Source organism: Lonchura striata, chromosome 13 (genome assembly GCF_050655825.1).
Source record: "Lonchura striata isolate lonStrDom1 chromosome 13, ASM5065582v1, whole genome shotgun sequence".
Lineage (NCBI taxonomy): Eukaryota > Metazoa > Chordata > Aves > Passeriformes > Estrildidae > Lonchura > Lonchura striata.
The window spans coordinates 12,917,317-12,933,426 of record NC_140715.1 but is presented as its reverse complement, the minus strand read 5'-3'; the positions used below and the strand labels follow the sequence as shown (position 1 = coordinate 12,933,426).

General features: G+C 45.5%; 1 protein-coding gene across 1 annotated transcript in view; it reads left to right on the top strand.

Moving 5' to 3' along the window:
• COL23A1 (collagen type XXIII alpha 1 chain) overlaps positions 1–16,110 on the top strand; it is a 182,753-nt gene that overhangs the window by 129,973 nt on the left and 36,670 nt on the right. The window contains exons 4-5 of the mRNA XM_085591321.1: positions 3,371–3,378; positions 6,576–6,602. Of these exons, the coding sequence (XP_085447447.1) occupies positions 3,371–3,378; positions 6,576–6,602 (35 nt within the window). The remainder of the gene's footprint in view (positions 1–3,370; positions 3,379–6,575; positions 6,603–16,110) is intronic.

The following is a 16,110-nucleotide window of genomic DNA, read 5'->3' as shown; positions in this document are numbered from 1 at the left end:
TGTTTTGTTTTTGTTTTTTGTTGGGTTTGTTGGGTTTTTTTACATCTCTGGATGGCCAGAGATGCATGTTTGCTGCCTTGGGAGTGGCAATTTGCCCTTTAGAGCTGCAGAAAAGTCCCCTCTGACTATTCCTGAGCTGTTGGAAATGTCTGGCTGGTTTTGTTTCCCCTGCCTGGCTCTCTCCTCTCAGGGTGGGAGAGCTTGCATGATAAATGATCTGCAGATTTAACAGAAATATCATCTTATCCCAAAATTTCCAAGCTGAACAAATACTTGGAAATAAATGACTGTGACCTGTCATTTCCCATATGTTTGTGTACTGCTGGGGATGATGCTGCTGTGACCCGCTCAGGCTTTGGATATACAAAATAACATTAATGTTGGTCAATCAGGAAATCTGGGTCATTAATTTTTAATGAGTTTTGATTTTCACCTCCTGCTAGCACAGCTGCGCATGTTCTTAAGGAATCTTTTTTTTTGTTTCCAAGTATCTCCATGCTCTTGCATGCTTGAGCACAAGGTGCTCACTCTTGGTTACAGCAGCATCCTCCCTGTTCAGATAAATCAGTCATAGAACAAATCTGTGCATTTGCAGGTTATTTTTGTCTTTCTCCTCTGCCTGCTGAAATCAGCCCCCAAGTTAATTTGTCACATAGTTTTCAATACACAAAGGCTGTTTTCAACTTCTATTTGTTTTAAGAAGAATTTCCAAGTTGTTTCTTTCTTCCTTTCAGCCTCTCAAGCTGATTATTGCCAGTCAAAATTATTAGCAGTAAATTCTGGCAAATTTCTTTGAAAAGAGCATAAATCTTGTACAACGTGACCACAATGATGAGATGGCTGCATGAGGGGCAGCCCCTGGGTACAGGATCATCTTCTTTATTTATTGTTGAATTGTAAAAATATTTGACTTTTTTCCATAGGAAACAAGTGTTTTGTGGCTGGGCTGTTGAAAAACACATTCAGCAAACTAGAAAGTTATGTTGTTCTTAGGAGGAGAAAAGATCAGTTCAACAGGTTTAACTTTATGCCTTAATGAAGATTTATTTAGCCTCAATTGGCAGGCAGCACAGTGAGAGATTGGTGTAACTCCACTGGTAGGGCTGGAGAACATCCAAAGGTGCATTTAGAGACCCTCCCATTTGACTCATTCCTGGATTTGGAGGAGGAAGCACTTTAAAAGAGCACTTGCCTGCACTTGTTGGGGAGATAAAAACAGTAGCTGAGAAAAGGAAAGTAGGCAACACATTCCAAAGAGATTATAATTGGTACATGATTGAAATCCCATATTAAAATAATTTCCTGCCCACTTCTTTGAGACTTAAGTCTTGACTTTTCCACAAAAGGGCTCTTGTGGGCAGCCCGGCGTAAGTGAGTTAATAAATCAGGTTTATGATTCTCAGTTAATAAATTGGCACAGAGCCACTGGCTTCTGTATTCAGAAGAAATTAAACCAAGGAGAACAAGTTAAGCCCCTGTGCTCCTGGTGTGGAGGTTGTCCCAGGTGTGGCTGTGTGGCACTGACCCCCTTCAGGTGACAGATGCTGGTCAGTGGGATGGTTCTTGGAGCACTGCCAGCCATTACTTGCTGCCACCCCTCATTCTTAGGCTTGTTTGGTTTTTATTTACTTCAACTTAGCAATGTTTTTAATTTTAAAATTAATTTTTAAATCCTTGAAAAGTCATTGACTTGAAATATGCTTCTTGAATAATATTGTTGAATAATACCGATGAACAAAGCTTTTTTTAAATATTTTTGCCTCCATTTTAAGCTTTCCCACATTTTTTTTCCTTTTCTAATTGTGTTTCTCGTTTCTGGTTTTGATCAGGCAAGAATCAGAGCATGAAGAAATCCCTAACAGAGCTATAGGCTGCCTCGTGAGCAGGAGTGCAACATGGATTGCTTTGGGTTAGGGCTCAGTGCAGCACCAGTTTGGGCAAGCCATGGGAAAAGTGCAGGAATTGGTGTGGCTGGTGCTGAACTCCCTGCCCTGCTGGGGGACTTTGGGAATGTTTCTTTTCCTACTTCTAAAGCCAGACCCAGACTGTGCCCCGGCCCCCAGAGCCTGCCCTGGGTGTGGTGGGAATGTCCCTGGAGCTGAGACACTGAGCATCAGTCCAGGGAACATCAGCCAGTGGTACCTGGGGTGACACAGGCTCTGGGGTTGTGTGATGTGTGTGGAGGTCAGGGAGAGCTGGGCACGTCCGACAGAAACATCTGGGGTCTGTGGAAGCTGCAGCACTGCCCTTGTCAAGTCCTACCACACTGCTCCTCTGGCTTTTGTGAGCTCAGACCCTGCTCCTTCTGTGTTGGAATCTGTGCTATTGATGATTCTGAGATTGTAGAAAGTCTCTGTCTTTCTGCCCCGTTGCCAAAGCAGAAGCCATAATTGGTCTGTGCTGGTTTCCAGGTTGTTTATTCTGTTTATCTCTCACATGTTCTGCTGCCCTGCCCAGCTCTGTCCTGCAGGGCAGCGTGTGGGGCTCTGCCCTCAGTGGGATGTTACAAACATTAAATACCAGAAACTCCCTGGGCTGGATTTACAAGAACGTGCCAATATCTGTCACCTACGTTGGACAGTGTGTCCCCAGCCTGAACCAACAGCGAAATGCCAGCACCACAGTGAAACATGGAGGGCATGAAGAAGGAGAAAAAAGACAAAACACACCCAATTTCCTCCATCTTGTCCCCTTTGGACCCCTCATCTAGAATCCTAACATTTTACTTTTGCACCCATGTCACACTTAATTATTACTGATACCAAACACTCAGAGCTTGTAATTCATGCTGTAAGATGGAAAACTCTTTTCCATGGACAGAGATCACAGCCAGTGTCTCTGGGGCTCTGTCCAGGGGGGTTCCTGACCCCTGCCAGGGTCCCAGACCTGCCAGGGCAGCCGGAGGGAAGCTCTGGATTCCCACACTCCTGTATTACCCAAAGGATAATGAGGTCCATGGAGAAAATACAGATTTATTCCTAAGAATTTGCATATTTTTCTGGCCGTTTTTGTCTCCTTTTTGCTGGCCACAAGTGGTGCCCAAGGCCCTGATGCCCCGCAGATGGGCCCTGTCCTGTGACATGCCGAGTGTCTTGTGGGGGGAGAAGAAACAGAAAAAAATGGGAAAAGGATGGGAAAAGAGTGGGTGCACACCCCTGTCAGCACTGCTGTACCAGCAGCACGGGTGAGACAGGGCTGTAACAGGAGGGTGTGGATGGTGCTGAGCGTATCTGGAAGGTCATTGCATGGAATTGGACTGAAGAGTCCTAAATCATTCTGGTGTTGGTTCCTGCTTTGTGTTGCTTTATCAGATTATAATTTTTCTTTGAAATTGACTCTTTTTCTTCTTTGTTTTTCTTTTGTTTTCCAGGACCTGCAGTAAGTATCGTGGATTTTACTGTTGGATCAACAAAGTTAAGACTTCCCCCTCCCCTGCCTTTCAGTGTCTTTGCAAAAGCAGAGCATTTTTTGGTAGAGGTGTATCTGGAAACAAAATCAGTACCAGATGCTGCTGTATTTTTTTTTTCGTGGTTGTAGACAAATTGTGGGGGGAATTTTAAAATGTTTAACTTGCTGCCCCAAGGGACTTCCACTAATTTTAAACTCAGAAAATATTCAGTAAAAACGGGTTTTCTCTTTAAAGAGTTCTTTAGTCTGCCTCTATTTAACAGAAAGAGTGCTGTACTAATATTTAACATGTTACTGGGTTTATTGGTTCTAAAGCTCTGTCTTGCTTTTCTTATCTATTGTGTTTCCAGCATTTAATATGGGTTTGGTAGCCTCATAAGGGGGGCTAGAGGGAAAACCATAGCTTGCTTGCTTATTTCTTTGAAGTCTTGGGTAGAATAATGAGCATTCCTACCAATACAACCAGAAAATTTATGGGGAAATAGTTGTTTGAAGGGGTAATAGTTGAAAATGTGTCAACTCCTCCTTTCAAATGTTCAAACGTGCCTTTGGCTGTGCCACCACCTCCAAATCTGTTGTTCTTCTGCTGGTTTTGGAGTGAGACTTTATGTTTTATTTGTGCCCTCCAAGTTGCTGAGGGTTGGTTTTAAAAAAAAATTATGGGTATTAGGTGCTTCTGGTTTTGTACCTTTCTTCCCCCAAAGGAGGAGGAGGAAGAGGAGAGGTTCAGGCTGTTTGCAGCCACATTTCCTTGTCTGTCATTGCAGTAGCACAGGCATTTCTTCACGTTGTTCTCTTCCTAGAGAGCCTCACTGGGTTGAAAGGGCTTATTTTAAGGAAAATAAATTTGGCAACTATCCCTGGGCTAATAAATTTCCAGTTCTGTTTTGGTGACAGCAAGTGGGGACTGTCCCAGCACCATGGCTTTGGCTCTCCAGGGGCTGGCAGCATTGCCTGTGGGTTTAGGTAAGGGTTTTCAGCCCTTTGCATTTTTTGCTACTATTTCAAGTTCAAGGTAAATTCTTAAGATGCAGTTGAGCAAAACGACTATTTGGGATTACAAATAAAGAGGATACTGGGACACTGCCTATTTAAAACTCTCCATATGCACCTATAAGTGACATTCCCCATTGATTGAAGTACTTTGGCTAGCTGGAAATGGGTTTGTGTAGCTCTTTGGTTGTGCTCAGAGGCTCTTATCAGCCCACACGCAGCCAGGGTGGTGCTGCCTCACGTGTGCTGTCTGGTCACGTTTATTATGGCAATCCAACACAGGCAACATATGGTGCACTATTAATTTTTCTTTGTCTCTAGTTGGTTTCATTTCCTGGTTCTCACGGCACTGTTGAATTGCAAACGGAGCACAGGGGAGATTTAACACAAACAAGACCTTTTTTTCCTTTCCTCTCCCTTGCCCTTCTTTGAAAGACAACTCCTGGTTTAGTTAATTTTTGGGTTGGGTGGGGTTTGTTGGTTGGTTGGTTTTGGGGTTTTTTTAATCCTGCTTTTTAGCATAAATGGCCTTTGCCAGAGACTTCTTTAAGCATAATATAAAATAAGTCCTAGAACCCACAGAACCACAATATTATTTTACTTTAACAGTACTGCACTTATTAGTTTCTTCTGTGTCTTGATTTAGCCCAGAAGGAATCGATTACTTCTTACATGTACTGCATTACACTGCTCTAACTGTATCCCCAATTCTGTTGTTCCCTAGTAGCAGTTGTTCCACTATTTTATTCTTTTGGCTGTCATAAGTTAGTTATGCATATAAAATTATTAGAATTTGTGGTACAGGATTTGTGGCTGATGGATGATTGATTGTCCTGTCTGTGAGTAAGGGGTATTTTGCTCAGATATGCTATAAAACCTCTGTTTTGGAGAGTATTAAAATCACATGCTGGGTGGGAAATTTCTACAATTGAAATATAGACTTACCACAGACTGTAATTAAACATTTGCAGTCACAGATATTAGCAGACACATTATGTGCTAGTGTGCTGGCTGGGGGACTCACCAGCAAGCGAGGGCAGGGCGTTCCAAGTGCTTCCTATTTATCTGTGTGTGCTCCACTGCCATAGCTCTCCATAAAACCTCCCTGCACACTTTATCCACGCTGTATTTGGTTAAATAAGGAGTTGCTGAAGTTAGTTTTGTTTCTGGATGAGCCAGGAGTGCTGCAGGAGGCATTACAGCTGCAGGGGTGCTTAGGAGAAGGGAGAGCCTCCTGACTGGTGTGAAGGGGCTGCTGGAGCTGTCCCATGCCATGAGCAGGGCCTGACTCCAGCTGTGCACCCCCAGCACGCTGACACCAGCTGTGTTGGTGGCAGCAGATGACATTTGCACCAGACACTGGCCTCGCTGCCTGTTTGTGTGCCCTCTGAATCTGCACAGCTCTTCCCAGGACCTGCCGTGGGTCTGGCTCTCAGCAGGCTTTGCTGCACCTCACGGTGTGGATAGCAGCCCCTCGGGCTGTGAACACCTCTGGGAACCCCCCGAGACAAGCACGAAAGGTGAAATACCCTGAATGGGGGCTGAAATACCCTGAATGGGCTGAAATACCCTGAATGTGCTGGGTTTTGCTCTGCTGATCCTGCAGCTGCTTCTAGGAGCTTCAGTAGGGTAGTTCTCTGCAGCACCAGCTGTGCTTTCTGCTTCACTGCAAACAAAGCAAAGCCTAGATGTGAGCTGGGACAGTGCATCCTGCAAGGAAGTTAATGGATCTTAGAGGGGTAAACCCTCACGAGATCAAGTGCTGGAACAGGAGTTTGAAGCTCAGCGATTGCTGTCCTGGCTCCTGCCTCAGCCTCCATCACCTCTCCCCAACACTGAGGTGTTTTCCTTCCTCTTGGCACCTCCATCCCAGGGCAGCTTTTTGGCCAGGAGCCAGCGTGTGCCATGCATGTCTGTGGTTTCAGGGCAGCAGGGATGGGTGCAAGTTGGCAAAACCTGTGGTAAGTAGCCAAAGGGGGCAGGAGATGACAATGCAGGGGAAATACACTGTAGGTGTGACCTCTCTGATAGGAAAGTTGCCCCAGGAGGTTTCTCCAGAGTTTAGTGCCAGGGCTGGCTGGAGAGCCGATGGCCCCGTGTCCTGCCTGCTGCTATGTGATGTCAAACTTGTCCAGGTGCATTGACTGACTTATCTCCCTTGTTCCCCCCCACAGGGGCAGTCAGGACGCGATGGTTACCCGGTAACTCCACTGCTCCTTTTATTTTTATTCTTTTCTAATCTGCACTCTGTGGTCCTCTCCAGTATTTTCCATGACACTGATTTTCCTTGCTTGTTCTAAGCTTTTTTTTTTTTCACTTTTTCCCTCCTTTCTTTCTTCATTAGCAATAGCTTTTGAGGGATTCAGCCCTAAAACTTAAAAGCAATAATCTCCTTTAATGTTTGTAGGGATGAAATACTTGAGCCCTTTCATGGTTGTATTCATGCTGAAAGAGTTCACTGGACTGCAAAGTGAGTGAAGGCTTTGGGGTTTGTCCCACTTAGAAATCTAATAGGGGATACTGGTGAAAGAGCCTCAGGTGTTGACATAGATCCTCATTTGCCCATATCCAAAAGTTTGTCTGTGGGTGCAGAGCTGTCCTGCTGGATGTGCAGGAGGAAGGAGACCTTGTTCTGGCCAGATCCCAAACCTCAGCCTCCTGGCTGGCTCCCCTCTCCCTCATCAGTGCACTCGGGTGGCCACACTGCTCCAGCTCCGAGGGCTCAGAGCTCATCAGGGAGCCACTCCCGAGCACACACTCGGTGTAAGGGGCTGGTGAGAAGCACTCTGTAAATTCTCCATGTACATGGCGTGGAGAGAGATCTTCCAGCTCTGCTCCTGCTTTTTGAATTGATGCGGTGAGCTCTGCACTACCTGTTGCTCTGGAAGGGGTGTATTGGCTTTTCTGAGCCTTCTCCTTCCTGTGGTTGATGCCCTTTTTTCTTTTTTTTTATATTTTTCCCTTTTTTCCTTCTTTTTTTTTTTTATTTTTACTTTTTCCCTGAATGAGTGTGTTAGAAAAACTCCCTGCTTTTCTTTGCCACCACATGCCCTGGCCTGATTCCCCTTGAGTGCCCAAAAACCACAGAAACATCTATTGAGTTCTTTGTGTGTCATGGAGCTCAAGAGAGGAGGATTGGAAGGGAATTCCAGGGCTATTTGCAGTTTTCACTTCCCCTGGACCCCTGTGATCCTCCCTGGGGACGACAGCAGCATTTCCCTAGAAATGGAGAGGTGGGAGATGGGGTTAATTTTGCAGAGGCAGCCTGTGTTGCCCTTGCATCCCTGATGTGAAAGTCCTGGGGTCTGCACCGAATGCCGGGGATAGATCCCGAGGGTAGATCCCAAGGATGGATAGATCCCGAGGGTAGATCCCGAGGGTAGATCCCGAGGATAGATGGGGTTTGTTGGGAGGCTGTGGCCAGCAGGGCTCCCAGGGAAGGGTTTTGTCTCCCTCAGCTGGCACCTGCCCGCAGCAGCCCCGGAGATGCTGCAGCCAGGAGGTTGTACAGATTCCTCAGAGGTCTGTTGGAAATTGAGAGTTTAATTTATTAGAAGTTAAGATGTGAAATTTCACTCTAATGGGATGCTGACTGTCATTTTTAGGGTGGCTTTTTGCCCTTGTGGGGTGTGGCAAACCCTGCTGGATTAGCAGTGCCCTTGGCAGGTTTGTCCCTTCTCCTGTCTCAGTCATGTGGTTTAGTCGCAGAGCTCTGACAACCAGAAGCTCTGGGAGGAATCAGGGACTGTTCCCTAGGAGAGAGCATCACCACTGCCCCTGGGCAGCCTGGCACCTTGCCTGTCCCAGCTCCTGGAGAGGGACTTTGGTGATTCTCCAGCACTTCTGGATGGTATCAGGGACTGGGAATGACCTCAACTCTGCTGCCACATCTGCCCTGAGAAAATGGCATTAGCATCACCACGAGGCTTTTCCTCCCCTCTCTTACCCCCAGGACCTACAGTCCTGGTCCAGGCTGGTCTTACCCTGACTTTGAAACCAGCAAACACTGAATTATTACATCCACATGGCTGTGGCTGCACTAATTAACTGTATCTAATAAGGAGGTGAGGATGATTGTATTTCCAAAGAAAGATATGTCCCTGAAGAAGGAGGAAACAAAACCTAAAGCAGGCTGGGGAGTATTATTCAACAGAAGCATATGGGCAGGTTTTATTAAATCCAGTTGCATATTCAAATGAATTTACTTATTTAGTTCTCTTCAGGGTGATCAAATAAACTCTGAGCTGTTTCAGGCTATGGATGTGATGAAAATGCAGAGGTAGAAGGTGGATATTAAGTGGTGTGTGGTGGCACATGCATCCCTTAGCCAGCAGTGCTTTGAACTGCTAGTTTATAATTGAGCTGCAAGCAAAGGAAGCTTTAAAGGGATGAAGTGATCCAGAGCTCTGTAAATGGGACTGAGAGAGAAAACAGCTTATATAAGATGATTTCAATATTTTTATACTTAACATCCTAAGAGAAGCAGTTTGGGCCTTACAATAAAACTTTACAGCAGAAACAGTTTTTTTTCTTTATGAAATTCTGTAGGTTTATTGTTATTTTTGAAATCCCATAGAGGATTTTAGCTTCCATTTTTAACCCTATGGCATATCCTACTAACATTGTCATAACAGCTATGAATGATGTTGGGATTTGCTGCTCTTCTGCTCTTGTTTGATTTGGTTTTGACATCCCACTGATCATGCATCATAGCACATACCTCAGCCTAAATTTCAGTATAAGGGCTGTAAGGGTCTGTCTTCTCTTGCCTCAGTAAAATTTGAACTTGGCCAGTTTCAGCCAGATTTGCCAGAAGGACAAAGACTTTGTAGAGAATAGTTTAACTTTTGATACTGGGGGCAGGTTAAGGGAAAAAGCCTTTCTGATGCCCACAGTAAGGGAAGAGCCATGCTGCCACAGAGCTGCCTGGAGCTCAGGTTTGCACGGGGGCAGCAGAGGAAAAGCAGATGCGCAGCCACCACCACGATGGAAATGTGTTTCTTGTTGGGCAGAGCAGGCCCTGGGGCTGGGATCCCCTGGGATGTGTCCCAGGCTGTGCTTCCCCAGGCCAGGAGCATCCCTGCTGCAGAGTGGATCCCCCAGCTTGGAGTGCTGTCAGCATCTTGGGTCATCTGTCCTGGGCAGCTGGGAGGGGCAGAGGGCTGGGGCAGTGGGGTTCTGCTGCTTTCGTGAGCAGGGCAGGCAGCTGCATCTGGGCAGGAGGAAAAGCAGAAAATGAGGAGCAGATGGGAGAGCTGAACTGTGATAGGCTGAGGGTGACCTTTGAGAGCAGGAGGATCTCTGCATTACACAGCTGTTTAATTGGATATTAGGAAACATTTCTTCACCAAAAAGGTTGTGAAGCATGGATCCAGATGCCCAGGAAAGTGGTGGAGTTTCTGTCCCTGGAGGGATTTAAAAGATGTGGCTCTTGATTTAGTGGTGTGCTTGGCAGTGCTGGGTTAATGGTTGGACTTGATGATCTTAGAGGTCATTTCCAGCCTGAATGATTCTGTGGTTCTAAGCAATGACTGTGCAGTGCTCTTAGCAGTCTTGCCCCCATCTCTTCCCCTGCCTCATGCAGATATGGTTCTATATTTGCCTTCAAACTACTCAGTTCTCATACATGATATTTCTCCTCTTTCCCAGTGAGATGCTGCCTTTGCGGTTCACCAGAACCCATTCCCTTCTCTTCTCCACTTACTGGAGAGGCCTTTTGAAGACAAAGTCTCTGTTTCTTGAGAATTTCATCTGCCTCTACTGCTGATCCCTAAAATCAGTCTCAGCTACACCACTACGTGACATCCCAAATGCAGGGTTGTCACTTCAAGTGGGAAGAAACCAAAAGAATGAAGTTGATTAATGAGGGGAATTACTTCATGTGCATGTCTTCATTAATAGAAAGCAGAGCAGGGAAGAGGCTTTGCAGAAGAAAAGTATGATATGAAACAGGGTTGTCCCCTATTTTATACATTTCTCTTAGAATACTAGGATTTATTTTTAGTTGAGCAGTGTGTTACCCATTTTGCCTCTCCGGTGTGTAATGTTTGCCTTCTGAATTTTGTAAATCACTTGTGTGTTGCCTGGAAGACCACAGGCATTGTCCTGCCCATCTCTTGCAGCAGTGGGAACCTTCTGAGAAGGCAGGGAGAAAAGGCACTATGCTCTGCCTGCTTAGAAGTAATGCAGTTTGTTACTGAAGATAACTCAGCATTGAATTATCCCAGTAATTAACCTAGCTCTGTGGTCTCCAGCACAGGGAGGATATTGATCTGTTGGGATGAATCTAGAGGAGGCCACCAGGATAAATAGAGGAATGGAGAAGCTTTGTTATGAGGAAAGGCTGAGAGAATTGGGATTTTTCAGCCTGGGAAAGAGAAGGCTTTGGAACATCCCAATTGCAGCCATGCAGTACCTGAAGGAGCTACAAGAGAGCTGGAGAGGGACAGTTTGCAAAGGCCTGGAGTGACAGACAAGGGGAATGGCTCCACACTGACAGAGGGTGGGGTTAGATGGGATACTGGGGAGAAATTCTCTGCAGTGAGGGCACTGAGGCCCTGGCACAGGGTGCCGAGAGAAGCTGTGGCTGTCCTGGAGGTGTCCAAGGTCAGGTTGGATGGAGCTTGAAGCAACCTGGGGTAGTGGAAGGTGTCCTGGCCCATGGCAGAGGAGCTGAGCAGTCTTTAAGGCTCCTTCCCACCCAAACCATTCCATGATTCTGTGACTAATAGGCAGATAACTGCACCAATATAATCAATGAATGGACTTAAGGTAAAAAAGAATCACAACACAGGCATTGCTCAATGCTGGCTTTTCATTTTGGGGAAAAATTGCTCGGTCAGAATTGAAATACTCCTGTGCAGGCCATTCTCACATATTTATAGTCCAACTCATGCTAAGGAGCTAAGCAGGTCAGCATCTTCAGAAACTTTTATTCTGGGAGCCTTGGACAGTGAGCTAATATCTTCCTTTGGCTGCAGTGTTGTAAATCCAGATCTATCCACTGAAGTCAGCTGTAATGTATAAGCCAGAAATCAACTGGTAAGGATGGTAAAACTCTGGTTTTAATTAATTTTCAAGACATAAAGTGAAGCCAAATGTGTTTTTCTAGGCTGATGTCTGTGAGAGGGGTTGAAGAAACACATGTAGAAGGGAAATGGTTCCCTGTCATAAAAACCCAGCACAGTGAAGCACTGGAACAGTGACTTTGGTTACAGCTCTAGACTTTGACCATGAACAGTGGAGTCTGGGGTTTTCTTCCCTCAGCAATTAAGAATTTTAGTTAGTACGCAACTTAGGGAAAGTCTGTGCAAGTTTTTGTGTGTGACCCATAAATATAATATGAATGCAGACAGGATGATGTGTGGGAAATGAGGAACACATGCCTTAGCCTCTTCCTGGTGGCAGCTCCTTTGTGCCATTGTGGTTCCTTTTTTACCAGAAAGCTCCAAGGCATTCACTTTACCAGGCATTTTGGAAATGGAGCACCAGAAAACCACATGTGGCATTAAGAACAAACTACTTTTACAAGAGAACTGTAGGAGCAGCTTAAAATTGAACTGCCTAATGTCTGGATGAGTTGCCTCCACCTGTGCAATTATCTCAAAGTGCTGCTTGGGTGTGCTGAGGTGCAGCCTGTGAGAGTGGCTGGAGGAGCCCAGTGGAGCTCTGGGCTTGCTCTGTGTGCAAACTGGAGCAGCAGGCAGCATTTTAGCTCTTCAGGGGAGCTGCCAGAAATCCCATGTGAGGTATAGGAGGCCGTGCTATGTGGCCAGACCTCATGGGCTGTGTGGACCCCAAATTTTCCTGATTTTTTGCAGTAGGCAGTTGATTCCAGACCTTGGGTGGTAGCTCGTGCATGGACATAGTTGCCTGTGGTGTCCAAAACACATTGCATGGGTGTTTTGGCTGGTTGTGCATTGCTAGACTTAGGTACTTTTAAACTCTGTGATGTGATGAAGGCTTCTGTTGGTAGAGTATTTAGTTTTCTTACCTAGGCTAGTCAAATTCATAACTGTAATTTAAGTTTCAGTCCTGTGTTTGTTCCCATGATTTTTACTTGTAAATATCCAGACTTCAAGGAGCGTCTCCTGTGTGTGAAGCCATTTGCACACAGGAGACACTTCTGTCTTTTGGGCTCTCTCCCAGTAAGAGCCCAAAAGACAGAAGTAACAAACATTCATTTTATAAGGCAAACTTTGTAGTTCCAGTCTTTTTCATTTTATTTTAATATCAGTTTTGTGGGCAATTCATGTAATTGTTTGCCTAGAGGGAAAACCCTCTTTAAACAGGGAAAGCAGATCCAGCATGTTTTCCTGCTACATCCATTTGCTGGCTCTCTGATGTGGAAGCAACAATGATTTTGTGAAGACCCGTTCTTCATGGCAGCAGTTTATTTTCCTTTTGATTTAAAGGTAATTCTTCCACAGGGATAATAAAAAGTTGTCTTCTATCCCACCCAGTAGAAGAATTGCAGATGCATTTGTTTATCCTCTGTGATTCCAATGGTTCTGGATAGAGAGAGGAGAGGGCCTGGTGAAGGTGCTGACAGCAATGGCAAGGAGAACAGTGCAGCCCAAATTGCACTGGCAGGGCAGAGCTTTGGTTTCTGGCTTCTTGTGCAGCTTTTCCTCTGGTTTCCTGCTTTGTGTGTTGAGTGCAGCTGGTGGATCTGCATCTCTGTTTCCAGTGCGTTTGGATCCAGCCCTGTGGTACAGAGGCTTGGTGTCTAGGCAGAGCAAAACTGAGAAAACCAAGAAGATTTCTCATTAACCACCAAAGAGAGGCAATCCAAGCAGAAGCTGTCAATGACACTGGTGTGGAAAGATTATAAAGGCAGAAAGCACTGAAATGTTTGCTTGTAACACCAACATTCTTCCAAAATTACTTACCTACTTAAAAATTGCATTCCCAGCTCAGACGCTATCACCTCTCTCATAGGTGATGGATATTAGTAAAATATATCCAAAGCCCAACTAGGCATCAAATGCTTGAAGAAAGCAGTTGTGAATAACTCATTTAAGCCTCAGAAATTTGGGAGAAGTTGGGGGCCTCTTTCTTCCATAAGAGTACTTTGCTGTTTTGGAAGAGAGCTGGTGTAATGTGATGCTCACAGATGAGTGAGTCCTTCCCTCTGAAACACTGACCTGGTGTGTCTGGAGACACAGCAGTCTGTGCTGGGAGAAGTGAACAAACTGGCTCTATTTTGGCATCTCCAATGACCTTCCTCAAAAACCCTAGCAGTGCCCTGTGCAGCTCCAGCCCAGGGGTTTTTTTTTCCCACCCCTTTGGACCAGTCAATGTTAGATTTGATTCCAGGCATTTTTCTTGAGCATCTTTGAGAAGACATCCAGAACAAGGAGGCAGCTCTGTGCACGGACAGAAGGCAGCACATCTTGTGGTTAAGGACGAGGCAGCTCCTGCAGGGATAAAGGTCCCTTATCTCATTTGAAACCCTGCAGAATGTGTCTGGAAGACAGCTGGGAATTGAGGCACTCTGGTGAGCTCAGGCTAGCGATGCAGAGGGGCTGAACAGTGGGCAGAGCCCAGTGCTGCCCCAAAAGCTTTCTGAGGATAGAGCTCGGGTTTGTTTTTTCTGGTTTTGCCTGTTTGTTTCTTTCCCAAGGCTTTCAGAAGTGCTGGGAGCGTTCGTGCCCCGTGGAAGGGAGAAGGGCTCTCCCTGCAGAGGCTCTGCACGGCCGCCGGATGCCCGGCGGGGCCAGCTCAGCCTCCGAGGTGGCTGCTCCCTTGCAGAGCCGTCTGGTTTGCATTAGGGGTGAAGTTTTTAGCAAATTACTGCTCCTTTCTGCTCCGTTTCCATCAAAGAATGGGCAGAGGCCTCCCAGCAGTCTGTGGACAGATTTTTTTTTTTGACTGGAGCACAGATCTGGGAGGGTTTTTGTTGCCTTGTTTATGCACGCTTGGCTCTTACCAGGCTGCTCTGCATCCTTTACCTGACACCTCTGTTGGGGCATTTATTGCTGGCAGCCTGGGCTGTGGGACACGGCTCCCTCTGAAGAAACATTTCAGAGGGTTGGGGGTTTGGTGATGCTGAGCCCTGCCAGACTGTGTGGGCAATGCCCGGGGTGTGCTCAGGTGGCCTTTTTGGGAAGAAGTGAGGGACAGGGGTGAGGGATGCTGCAGCTGGGGGGGCTCCGTGGGTGAGGAGGACTCAGCTCATCCCACTACCCAGAGCTGCCCCATCGTTTGGGCTCTCCCACAAGACTGGGATTGGATTTTGGGCAACCCCTAAATGCCCTTCCTCATAAAAAGAAATGGGGTTTTCTATCTGAACAAGGACAGCCTGGCTATGAGGCCATGCACGATGCATCTTGCATGTGTAAATTGTCTCCAAGTGGAAACAATTAGTCTTGCAAGGATTAAAAAATAATGAATCGTCAACGTTGCTGTTTAGTGCTTGTAAGAAAATTGTAGAAGATGTTTGGTTTTGGATTTTTGGTTTTTAAAACAATGCAAAAACTATCATGTAGTAATGGAAAATGGGTTTCCAGTTTGCATGTAGTCATGGTTTGCTCCATACTGAAATATGCTTTTTTCAAACAAAGAAAAAGAAAATTGTTAACATTGTTAATAAAGGTTTGTCTATAATCATGTTCATTGCTTAAAAAATAATATTTATTTTTAAGTGCAGTGCTGTTCCCATGTGTAGCAACTTCATCCCACTGCAGTGAGGCCCTCTATGCTATATATAAAGCTAAACATGAAACTGTTGTGATATAAATGATCTTAATGCATAAACATGACAGCTCCTGGTAGGAATGTTTCCAGTGTTGCAGACTGATATGATTTTGGGGTCTCACACCAGGGACCCAGAAGTCAGAGCTGATGAAGGAGGAACCTCCTGCCCAGGACACTTCTAGGCTCCCAGCAGGGAATGGTGTGTGCTTGGGGTAATTCCTTGTGTGACCAATTTCATATTCTTCACAATTTTTTAAATGTAGTAATAAACTAATTTAGCATTATAAATAGTGATGATAAAAATAAACAAAATATAATAAATTAAATCATTATTATTGTTGTACTTAAACTTATTAAATTATTATTATTGTATTTAAATGCATACATTTAAATGCATTTGAAAGGACATATTATTAGTGCATCAACAGTAGTATTGTATGGAGTAGAAATTTGTGATTTTATAAGAGTTTCTGATCCTTCTGCACTGAGGACTTCGGGGAGGGAGGAGGAGCAGCAGTAACTGGGGATGAGGTGACATCCCAGAGCAAGTCTCTTGGACTCAGTTTATTCACAGTTAGTGCCAGCGATTCTCAGCTGCTATTTAGAGGACTCACAGTTCATTTTTTGTTTCTCAGTCCCTTTTCTTCCTTTTCCTTTCAGCTGGGAAGCTGGGAGCAGCCACAGCAACCTGGCTGCCTTCCTCCACTTTCCTTGTGACAGGCCTGGCAGGGCGTGCTTGGCCACAGCTTTTGCCAGAGCTTTCTTCTCACACAAAAATGTGCTGAGGAACCACATGGCCAGCAGACACTGTGAGGATTTACAGCATGGCCTATAGGAAGGGATGGTCCCTGCTCCCTGCCTGTGCTGCAGCTGACCCAGGGCCCTTTGCAGGGATGCTAAAATATTGTCATGCTCTTTTGTTCATTCCTTGAAATATAAGATTCTACCCTTTTTTGAAACCACAGAGCCAGAGATGGAAAAGCAGCCCTTTGAATTTGTCAAAATTTGACT